At 37.6% G+C, this 12,006-nt stretch overlaps 2 protein-coding genes across 2 annotated transcripts; both read right to left on the bottom strand.

Annotated features, from left to right (window-relative positions):
• Window positions 1-69: 69 nt before the first annotated feature.
• LOC116294971 (uncharacterized) lies at window positions 70-1,500 on the bottom strand. Its single transcript, XM_031702670.2, has one exon. The coding sequence runs from the start codon at window positions 1,331-1,333 to the stop codon at window positions 578-580; it is 756 nt and encodes a 251-aa protein (XP_031558530.1). The 5' UTR covers window positions 1,334-1,500; the 3' UTR covers window positions 70-577.
• A 393-nt stretch (window positions 1,501-1,893) lies between these two features.
• Window positions 1,894-9,417, bottom strand: LOC116294969 (mitochondrial adenyl nucleotide antiporter SLC25A25). The gene is made up of 11 exons (XM_031702668.2): window positions 9,239-9,417; window positions 8,021-8,147; window positions 7,200-7,287; window positions 6,777-6,891; window positions 6,289-6,397; window positions 6,099-6,148; window positions 5,404-5,556; window positions 5,200-5,307; window positions 4,714-4,881; window positions 4,468-4,618; window positions 1,894-3,898 (listed from the first exon to the last, which is right to left on the bottom strand). The coding sequence occupies exons 1-11, from the start codon at window positions 9,401-9,403 to the stop codon at window positions 3,717-3,719; spliced, it is 1,416 nt and encodes a 471-aa protein (XP_031558528.1). The 5' UTR covers window positions 9,404-9,417; the 3' UTR covers window positions 1,894-3,716.
• Window positions 9,418-12,006: the final 2,589 nt, after the last annotated feature.

Raw genomic sequence — 12,006 nt, 5'->3', positions numbered from 1 at the left:
ATACACAGTATATAATTATTACATATACAGTATATAATATCTAGGCGATCTAAAGGCTGCACAATTACATTTACTCAGATTAATATAATTTAATTAATTTTAAACTAAAAGGCACTGCACAACCCATTTGAGTGATGGAACTGGTGCAGGATGGAACTTTGCAACCTGATTTGAGTGATGGAACTGGTGCAGGATGGAACTGTGCAACCCATTTGAGTGCTATCCGTCCTTCATGTTTACATCTAAGTGAATGGGTATTGAACTGTGCAACCCATAAGAGTGCTATCTGTCCAACATGTTTATATCTAAGTGAATCGGGTATGGAACTGTGCAATCCATCTGAGTGCTATCTGTCAATCATATTTACATCTAAGTGAATGGGTATGGAACTGTGCAACCCATTTGAGTGCTATCTGTCCTTCATGTTTACATCTAAGTGAATGTGAATGGAATTTGTGCAACCCATTGTGTCCAACATTTTACAACTAAGTTAATTGTTTTGGAACTGTGCAGCCCATCTTAGTGAGCATCTGTCCAACATGTTTATGCCTTTACATCTAGGTGAAGCTTAGTAAAGCTATGCAAGTTTTTGTTTCATGAAGTCAATCATTCTCTGTGTAGATACCCTAGCGATGGTTTCATTATAATTAGAGCTGTGTGGGTTAGTAAAAGAATGGCCTGCCAGGTACTCGTAGAACACATAATCCACTCCACCAGCATCTAACTTCTGTCTCAGTTCGTTATACTTGGTAGGGTTTGCAGTATTCGATTTATCGAGACTTCCAAAATGACACTGGACTGGTATTTTGATGGTAGATACATTTGCAAGGGAGTCACCTGGGATGCCATAGAACGGCGCTGATGCAGAGATCTCTGGTACCAGAGCAGCAGAGGCCAACGACAACGAACCACCCATACAGAACCCCGTCACACCGACCTTGTTACACCCGATGGCAAGCAAGTAGCGAGCAGCTCCTTGGATGTCTTTGACAGCTCCAGGATAATCGAGATTGCTGGTAATGTGAACTGCTCCTGACACGTCTGTGGCGACTCTGTTACGATACAAGTCAGGAACTAGAGTGACAAATCCTCCTTGGTTAGATATATTGGCAGCTTGTTGCTTGATCTGCTCGTTCATACCCCACCATTCTTGAATCACGACCAAACATTCATTTGTGTCGCGTATGTCACCCGTAAGTGACCCTGGACAAACTCCAACAGGATTCGCAGAATCGAAAACAATTCCTTCTTTGTACACGCTGCTTGTTTGGATCTTAACCTGGATGTCCAAGAGCAGAGAAATCAGCCTCCAAACGTTGGAAAGATACAGCATCTTGATAAGGTTTGTAGCTTTGCTCTATGTTATGTAACAGTGTTCCGTATGGAAGAATGAATAATATTTGCCTATGCATTATGGGAAAGCCATCCATGCATGTCTTTGTTGTCAACAGCGGACATACTTGCGTCTGCCCCCCACCAAGCCAGTCCTTAAAATTATCTGTTCAAATATTAGCCGCAAATTAAGGGTGCGCACTTTATTTCAGCTTTTCGGCGTAAAACGAGCAAAGAAAACAATAGCACATGCGGCAAATACTGTTACAGCAAATTAGTAAATTAGTCAGTACCAGGTCATGTCTACCAGCACCGTACACGACCTTGCCGTAACTCTGCGTAGCGGCCCAAAAGGGATTGGGGGGTTGTGGGGTAAGGAGACTTTCTTTACGCTTTGTGATTGAATAATTCACACGAAGGTAATATAAAGCCTTTTTAATGACTGTTTTTAAACAAACCGTGTACGAAAACCCGTCTAGGCTTCACGAATCATGATGCGTACCAACATAGTTAATTAACTATGGTACCAAGATATCAGACCAGGAAGTAAAACAAGACGACTTCTCGAAGATTCAATAAAAGGTTTATTATTATAAATGATTAATATTAACTGTACGACAATTACTTAAACATGACTAGGTAAAGTGTTTTAGAACACTTCAACGGATTATCAGTATTTTCATTCATATGTTATCTTGTTCAGCGCGCCTTTTTCTCTCTGACCAAGACAACTAGACAACATCTAACGACATGGCGCTTTTTCAGCCTACGCCTAAATTTGAATTGGGTAAGACATAAAAAAGATTTGGATTCTGTCCGTTCCAACGGCCATCGGTCGGCCGTCAAGCGAGACGAGTACCGCCGACTTAATATTTGATGAGAGTCGTTACGTTCAGATATCAATAATTCTGAATAAACGATAATAAAACTTTTGTCAAATTATCTGCGAGTCGCAGATGGACAAACAATCCGTGACCTAAGATGAATATCCTATCCAAAAGATAAAATTATCATCTAGAATGACTTAATAAATAAAGCTCTTTAATTCCAACATACGGTCAAACGCCAAAACTCGACTTCCGTGTACTTCCTCACCCCATCATCACGTGACAGCAAAACTCGACTAGTGTACCAGTTACGTGACTAGTCACGTAAGGGGCAAGAGGACAAATACTTTTCATCTATCAACGACGCAGTCCTGCATGACTCGACTTAACAGGAAACTTAATCCGTAAACCAGTTTTAGTATTTGCTGTATTATTTCACAGAGCTTAAAATGTCATAAATACCATTAACTTTATCATTCTTATTTTTATAATTAGGTGCAAACAAGATGAACTTATTTCTCTTTGGTGTTTTTATCACTACTACAAGTTTTTCTACAAATAGGTTGTTAACTTTAGAAAGTCTTGAAATTTTTGCATTGATATCATCAATGAAATCCTAAAAGTTGGTTGGAGATTTTTAACTAAATGGAATTGCAGTCAATTTTCGACAAAAAATTTTCAACGTTAAAATTGTACGATATTTATTTACAGCTGAATGCGTCGCGCTCACCTTGAACATAAAAGACGTTTTACAACATACACATACGGTGTAAAACTAAAAAGTGTTATTCATTTAGAATTGAGATGTCCGTCGAGTGGATTTTTTTAGTAGCCGTGAAGAAAAGAATGCTACCATGGCATTTAAATGGCTTCCAAATTCTAGCAATGTGATTGGTGTTCCCTTTCATGATTCGTATTGGCTACCATCATGAAGGTTAAATGACGTCCTTTATCAAGCAATGTGATTGGTTGGTGTTTATTTTCGTGGTTCTGATTGGCTGCTATCATGAAGGTTAAATGACTTCCTTTATCAAGCAATGTGATTGGTTGGTGTTTATTTTCGTGGTTCTGACTGGCTGCCATCATGAAGGTTAAATGACTTCCTTTATCAAGCAATGTGATTGGTTGGTGTTCATTTTCGTGGTTCTGACTGGCTACCATCATGAAGGTTAAATGACGTCCTTTATCAAGCAATGTGATTGGTTGGTGTTTATTTTCGTGGTTCTGATTGGCTATCTAGAAGATACTAATTAAGAGACATCGTTCTGTACGTTTTGACGCACTAATAGAATAAGCATTTGCGGTAATCCGCTGTACATTTCTCTCCTCCGTAGCATAAGTCTTCATGATTTGCTTATACACTGTATATGAATGAAGCACTCTTTTACCTTTGACCTCGATAATATATTTCCTGTAATAGATATTAGTCCTCTGTGTTGTTTTTTTCAAGTTTTCTTCAAACTTGTGGATCTCGTTCTTTTATTCATATTGTCTGCTATTTTCATCAAAGCATCAATTCAATATTTCTCCAAATGCTCAAAGCATGTAGCGATTATCTCAAATGACTCCTAGTCCCATGCGAAGGTTCTCATATACTACATAGCTAATACTGACTGCAGGTGCAACCTTCATGAAGTTCGGTGCGAGTCCCCTATAGAGTCCTCGCACTCCATCTTCTCTGAATATTCTCGTTAATAAAGAAACCATGTTGTCTCCAGAGGCGGTGCCACGCTCACGAGCTGAAACGAAAGGTCAATCCAATTTCTTGTCGTTCAAATTATCACTACCTTGGCTTCCCCCCTCCACTCCTCCCTTCCTTTACTTTTCTCTTCTCCTTCGCAATCTCTTTCCTAATTTCCCAACTCCTTTTCGCTGTTTCATTTATTAATTCGTTCCTTCCTCCCTTTCACTTTCCCTTCTGTCTTCCCTTTCTCCGTTTTCCTTTTTCTCCCTCTCTTTCATCCCTCCATCCTAAAGTTCGTTTCAAAGCATTCTCTTCTATAAGCCTGAAGCGAGATGACGTTTTACCCCCGACTCTATACCATAATAGTTTTTAAAATTCTTTCATATTAAAATTTTTGATTCCTTAGAGAATACTGGAACAATAGTCATAATTAAAGAACAAAAGCATTGTGAAAAGGATTATGGTCTAGAGACAGGGGTAAAACGTCATCTCGCTTCAGGCTTATTGCACTCTTCTCTCAACTCTATGTCCCCATTAAGCCTCCCACCTCGATAAATAACCAGTCCTTCTATAACCATTGCCCTTCCTGACACAGGAACCCCAACACCTTAAGGTTCTTCTTACCCTGTGCTTGTAGTTTAGTCCTGACTAAAGACAAAGGATAACTAGCCAGCTGTCCACACGTACTTGATGCTGTACCACATGCTAGTAATACCAATACCCCTGGGTCTGCTGATTCATTCTTGTGATAGTTAAGATAGAAATTTTTGAGTGTCTGGAATAAATAAGACAGTGTTTGAATTTAAAAACTAAAGATGATAGAGGTTTGCACAAATTTCAAATCAAGTTTTTTAATGTCATCAAGTTTACCTCATAAACAGCTAAATCTATTCCTGCATATGGTATAATACCCAATAAACTGGGGAACAGCCCTCTGTAGAAGCTACGCAAGCCTTCTTTTTGATAGATCACACTTGCTGCATGGACAAGGCCTCGGTATTGTCCTGTCTTACGGAGAGCGAGTCTGGTCTTGAGCACCTAGAACACAGGAAACTCATCATTGAATGATAGTGATAATGATAATGATGATGATGACACTGAATTTGATGGTGGTGGTGGTGATGATGATGATGACAATGATGTTTACGTTGAAGGTGTTGGTGATGATGCTAGCTAATGATGTTGATACTGATGATGATGGTACTGATTATCATTGAGTAATGATGATAGTAATGATTAATGATGATAGTGGTGATGATAATGATAATGATCATAAATACACACATGAAATTGCCAGTATTCCAGTCACCCCCTAAGAGATTTCCATGTCATTTTACAAAATAAATAAAGGAATACCTCTAGCGGGTATATACTAGTCTGCGAAGCAACACCAGCCATGGAACCTGCAACTAAGCGTTCTGCTACACCAAGCTGTTTTTCATCTGAACATACAAGTTTTTTAGCCTGAAAAAAAAAAAAAAAAAAATGCTCAACATCACTGATTGCTGCTTATCTAAGAAATATTTTCCACTTTTAATATTATGTGCATGGGTATTTTACCTTTTCATAAGCAAAGAATTTGATTGCTGATTCTGGTGCGATCTTAATAACATTAGCTCCATTTCCTCGCCATAATGATTTGATCCCACCTTCTCTTAACATCATCTTAAATCCTGATACAACTCCGATTCTATTTTTTTGAGATGCTTGAACCTAAAAAAAATACAAATTAGTTATAGCTTACAAAAGAAACGTTTTTTTTACATAAAAGATTTATCCGTATCTTGAATTATAAAATAACTGTTACGAATGTCGCATTCTGATTGGTTGGGAGCACATTGAGAGCACATTGCATGGGTGCCCACTTTCCGTTGCATCATTCCTATCTAAAATAATGGTTATTGTAATTTGTATTTTTTGAAAGACATAAAAAATTGCTTGCTGCACTTTTCATAACAAGTTGTGCTTCTCATAACACTTCTCTTGTGTTCTGCCAACCCCCGCATGCTTTATGACTGCACACAGCAAGCGTTTTTTATTTCTTCAACAGTCTTTGGGTTGAACAAAATCAGGGCATGACTAGCTCATAGATTAAACTGGAATAAATTCATCTTGTTAGAAAAGAAACCATTCAATCAAGGTAGAGACTTAATAACACCAAGAAACCCATATTCTTGTCATTACAACAGAATTACAATTGAACATTGATAAGATATTGATGCTACATAATGAACAATGCTTTTCAGACACACTACCTGTAACATCACTTTGAGTCTGTCTAGTGGCGCAGTTGCTGTTCTTGAAACTACAACAAAAGCAAAACAAATTACAATTAATTAATACTGGCAATAAACAACTCATTTCTGAACAAATAAAATATAAATGTAGTTGAAAAAATAGTTAATTACTAGATCTAGTCAACTAGATTAAAGGGTAATGACGTACCTACACCAGCACCAGCACCTGCAACAAGCTGTCTCCACCACATTCCTGATACCTTCTCTGCTTCTGTGAATTCATCAGGAATTAGCATGTCCTCTCCGATATCTATACACTGCATCAATCACAGAAAGAAAAAGTTTGCATCTCAAGATTCTGTTTATTCACCTCTTTCCATACATCAGTTCACTGGTCAAACACAAAGCATTAGTCAAGGCTGCAAGGTTCAATAATCCCTTCAAACTACTTTGCATCCTCTCTTGAGTGCTTTGTATTTGATCAACGAGTGAACTGAAGTTTGGAAAGTGGATGAAAAAAAAATGAAATAGAGGGGATTTGGGATGAATGGAAAAGAAATCAGAATCAATAGGAAAATGGGGAATACATCCCACGACCAGGGCAGTAAGTAAGTGAAACACCACACCATTACTCACCCACATATTCTAGAAGAGTACCACAGGGATCCCAATCTACTATTAAAAATTTCTACTTACGATAGCATGTCTCCAGAACTGTATTATATCATGCATACTATGTCCACTAGGGTTTAATAAATGATATTCTCTCCATTCATTCCAGTTTACTTTTAATGTCTTATCTAAATCCATCCTGTAGTTTAAAAAAAACACACAAAAAGGTTCAGTTATATCCCTTGATGTGTCTTGATTGAGACTTTGTATGATTAGAAGTCTACAAACAGACAATCTGTCACTCTAAAACTATTAAATTGAACTTCATTAATACGTATTAGTCCCTAGGGCTTTAAAGTATTCACAGTAATGTAACACTTATAGAGAGTCATTAAACTGATGATGGACGATGGATATCATCCGAAATATCTACTCAAGAAACTTCTAGTTATTCTTTTCGTTTATAAACTTTTAGCCCAAAGAAACATATTGACACTACAAACATACCCTTTAATGAGCAGATCCACCTCTTGTTGGGTGACTTTGACACCCATTTTTTCAAAAGCACTTTTCAGTTCTGAAGCATCTACACTACCTGCAGAACATAAAGCAAACATTACTAATACTTAATAATATCCCTTAACACAGTCCGGGGCTGAGCTTAGAATTTTTTAAACAGGTTTTGCCTGAATATTAATCTAGAAGTAGCTCAGTATATTCAGTAAACCTAAACCCATTCACTTCAACCACTCCTGTTATAGAGGCCCTTTTAGGGGGTACCCATGTTATTTGTCTGGATTTCACAACTGTCTGTGTCACAATTTACTCCTAATATGGCCTAACAATGAGTAATTTATTAGAGCAGTCTGTCATTTATAGCTAGGTCATTGATCTTGTGTTGCTCTTTGAAGGCCATTTCGCTTGTCGCAATTTACTCCTAACAGCTAGGGCCTTATCATAGCGTTAAGTCTGGCATGGCACCACAAAATGAACAAGTAATAATTGAGAGTTGTAATTAGATGTTATTAACCAAGCGGGAGGTCCATACGGGATAATCTTGACTGAGGTCTGTACCCGACCGAGGTCAAGATTATCCCGTACAGACCGACCAAGCTCGGTTGATAAGAGTTTTATTATATGACCACTTTTCATTGAAAAGGACAAAATGTCTTCTCTGTAAGATTAATATGCGATTGGACCAGTTAATATCGGAGAATCTAGACCAGTCCGCAATACGATCTATCCAATCAGATTGCTCGATTTGCTAGTGTCCAGGCTCTAAGATTCACGGTCATATAATAAGCATACTGTAGATATTCACCACTCACCACTATTATTTTCATCAACACTTTTAAATACGAGCCACAGTTTCATCTCATGATCTGTAGTAAATTTGACAAACTCTTCAAATGACATGTGACCGTCTAGATTCTGGTCTCCAAGGATCATAACATGCTTAAAAGAAAAAGATCTTATTTATTGATATGTTTCTTAAAATTACCATTAACTTTATTACTAAGATTTTGCATTTTAATATTAATGACTAATCTAAAAAAGTAACAGTTTTGGTACAGAAATACAGGCCCTACAGGCTATACTTGGTATAAAAAAAGCAGAAATTGTTAGGATACATGTGTTTAGCCAACTATGATTACTGTTTATTGCCTGTTTACAGCTGCTTGGGAAGCAAGTGGTGATAACTAGTAGAGCTCTAGCATGTATTTACAGGATAAGATAAAAGGAGACAATAAATGATAATAAAATCATGACAAATGCTTCCCAAGCAGCTGTATGCAAGCTATTGCTGTTACAAAAGTAAATCGATATAGACTGAAGCTATGATTAGAAATATTCTAGCCATAATATTGGTAGATCAAATAATAATTAAATTACCAGTCTGTGGTCTTCAGAAATATTTTTTTGTTAAATGTAGGTGTTATATATTGGAGAATGATTTAAACAAGTATAATTTCCAAGAAAGAGCACTCTTATTTGTTGCATTAGATGTGCTGTTTTCTTAAGAACCTGGTTTCTAAAGCAATTATTCTAACTTATCTCCTCTAAGATACTAATGTCAACAATCTAGAAAATTCTTTAAATTAAAATACTTATTGTCTAAAACTGATTAAAATTCACGACTAACAAGAGATTGAAATTATCATTATATGCACACGACTTTCTTTCGATCTTTTAAAAAATCCTTTGTATTTACAGGATAAGATAAAAGGAGACAATAAATGATAATAAAATCATGAGAAATTCGTAGTAAAGAGAAAGAAAAGAGGTCAAAATTGTACGTGACTGACTTGCAAAGCAGTTTCTCTCCAGGGTCTGGCTGTTTGCAGGTGACACGAAACAAAACTAAGCTCACAGAGTTTTCCATCAAAAAACCCTTATCAAAAGACTTCCCAAGTAACTACTTTTACATCTAGATTCTCTAAATTTATCGGAATAAATGATTTGCATTCTTTATCTCCAAGTTTCTCTCGTTGCCGGAATGGTGAAGCAATTATTTTTCTACGTCAATGCATCACTTCATTACTCACTTGAGCCTGCCCTGGTCTGTATCTTGCCCCGTGAAACCTTTTCAGCCCTTCAGCCAATTCATTGATATCTATTTTACCGTCTCCATTTTTATCTAGATCTTTAAATAACCGTTCTATTCGTTCAGGATCTGATTTGTAGTGTGGTTCATCAGGACTTTCCGCCATCTTGTTTACATGAATTCACTGGTCCATTGCGCATGCTCAATATGATTCGCTTTCCAGAGTTCGCTCGCAAAGCTTCTTGGGTGTTTATGTTCATTCAACAGTATTAATTTTTTTTGTTTGCCGCCAAGATTTCCACCACATTTTATCCGCAATCAGAGACCTGGGTCGATAAAAGATATAGGTACGAATTCCGAGGAGTTCCCCAAAATTTCATACACTTTCAGCACAGTACCTCAGCATTTCTATTTCTCGAGGTCACCGACTAAAAGGGTAGTTAGGTAGCGGATATCCTATCATCATCATCATCATCATTGTTATTGCCATCATCATCATAAATAGTTGAAGGCTATAGTTTCCCAGCCCCTCCCTATCCCCTCCCCAACCGAAATCCCTGTACTAGTTTTTCGTGACAGAGCGCAAAATTGCGCAAAAAGAGAGGCATTTTGTAAAACCTGGACTGATAAATGCTGACACATCTACTTATTATTACTTTATTGATTGTCATAAATTATTTGCAACGCGTTTATTTGAAGAAAATGTAAATAAATAGAGGTTATCGGTCGGCTAATCATCTGATACGACTAAGCATCTGATATTTTTACAAGTTACGGAGTATTTTGGCGAGCCTTTAGACGAGCCAAGTGACGAGTAAAAATGCAAAGCTGTATCACATGTTTAGACTACTGATAAGTTGTTTATCATTTAATTCTGCAAATAAGTGCTCAGACTCTCTCTAGACCTTATCCGGTACCCAGCGCGAGCAGATGAGAAGTGCTGATACGACCTCATATCAGGCATGTTCTTTTCCATATCACGCACGTTCTTTGCAGAATTCAATGATAAAAGAACACAGTTTTGGAGATCAATTTTTGCTATACGTTTTTCGGGAACTTCTTAAATAAGAGCAGTGGAAGATTATAAAAGTCAAATTTTCCAAAATAGTTAAATATTTTGGTGAGCATCCGTCACCAAGTCCTGCCAGTCGGGTACCTGAAAGTGTGTGTACAAATTAAAATCATATACACAAAGGAAATTTATTAATTATGGAAACAGTTGCAATTGCGTCTAATCAACATTCCCGGCACTTTCTAGTTTAAAAATAAGGAATGAACAGCAGTTGTATATATAATGGGGGCTCCTCGTCGGGCGGATCAGGCCTAGGAATGACGTCACACTTTTTATAGCGACGTCATACCTCTTCAAATAGGTTACATATATTTTTTAGCACAGTCCCCTCTTATGACGTCATAGATCTTGAGAACCAATCAGAATATGCTACTAAGCAGCCTCCTGGATAGGTTATATCTATTTTTAGCACAACCCCTTATTATGACGTCATAGCTCCTTACAGCCAATCAGCGGTGTTGTGGAAATTTCGTTGCCACCTCTCGGCTCTCTTCGGGAAGGTCATATCTATTTTTAGCTCACTGTATTGTCTCAACTTTGGATTCGTCTTCAAACCTCTCCTCTGGATAACTAGATAAATTGTTTATATTTTTAGAACACCTCTTTTCTAAGATAGTACGATGGGTGAAATTGGTAGCCAGATATTTTTGTAAGCAATAACCTATATATAATTTTGCAATGTCCTGACATAACCCGACATGTCAAGGTCTCTGAGAGGATATGAAACACTTGTTTAATAGCTTCTGCCTCCACATGGCATCATACTGAAACCTAGCTGTTGGAAACAAATTTAAACATTGAAACAACCTGTGGGCTGGTCTAAGTCAGGGTATGGCTAACTCACAGATTGACGACGGGCACAATAGACATAGTATAGTAGTAATGAATTATGCGTTCGGTGTGTGTAATGAAATAGAGAGAATAAGAGAAAAATATCAAATGCCCTTGGCGGGAATCGAACCCACGTCTTTGGTATTCCATTCCGATTTAACCACTACCAAGAGAATATGAACTAAGATAAGGAATCCCCGTGCCCCATCATGTGCACACTTGATGCTATTTTTAGAACCTATTCTAAAAATATTATCCAATGATATCATTTATTTGATCGTTTGATTTTCTGCACGCGCATAGTACGCGCGCGCTCTACGCTGTTTGCTAACGTTTTCACGTGCTTTTCTTATGTTCAAAAGTTCAAATCTGCCCTCAAGATGACGATGTAGTTCGAAAGCTTTGGAAAATAAATGTAAAAATACTCCAGAAAGTTGAACCAAACTACTACTTGAATTTCCTGTCGTATTTGTCAAGCTTTCGACGTGCACATTCATATTCAGGGCAGAGTCGAAATAACTGCAAAACCCCAAAAACGTAAGCAAACATCGTAGAGCGCGCGCAATAAATGCGCGTGCAGAAAAACAAATGGTTTAAAAATAGCGTCAAACTGTGCACATGATGGTTACAAGGCTATATAGGGGGAATTCCTTCTCTTAGTTCATTTTCTCTTGCCACTACACCATAAGGACCAACCACGCTGGTAACGCAGCCGGAATATGAAAATGTAGGTTAACTCGTGATTTGATATTTGGGATTTGGCAATCCTTTTAAAACCATAAAAATTTGGTCTTGTTTTGACAGCTTTATTCACGCCGGTTTTGTCAAAAACGTCCAGTCGGGTCCCAAGTAGGTACGGGATCAGG

This window comes from Actinia tenebrosa, unplaced genomic scaffold (genome assembly GCF_029948245.1).
Source record: "Actinia tenebrosa isolate PJP-AT-01 unplaced genomic scaffold, QUT_ActTen_1.0 PGA_scaffold1__47_contigs__length_23844297, whole genome shotgun sequence".
Lineage (NCBI taxonomy): Eukaryota > Metazoa > Cnidaria > Anthozoa > Actiniaria > Actiniidae > Actinia > Actinia tenebrosa.
This window is presented reverse-complemented; position numbering and strand designations above follow the sequence as displayed.

Bases quoted from the DNA above. Each gene is read 5' to 3' on its own strand.
- LOC116294971 (XM_031702670.2), bottom strand. From the start codon at position 1,333: ATGCTGTATCTTTCCAACGTTTGGAGGCTGATTTCTCTGCTCTTGGAC.
- LOC116294969 (XM_031702668.2), bottom strand. From the start codon at position 9,403: ATGGCGGAAAGTCCTGATGAACCACACTACAAATCAGATCCTGAACGA. The intron at 8,148-9,238 runs GTGAGTAATGAA...TTTTCTTTTAAG, and splicing joins ACAGACCAGGGCAGGCTCAA to CATGTTATGATCCTTGGAGA. The intron at 6,892-7,199 runs GTATGTTTGTAG...TTTAAACTACAG, and splicing joins GTGGATCTGCTCATTAAAGG to GATGGATTTAGATAAGACAT.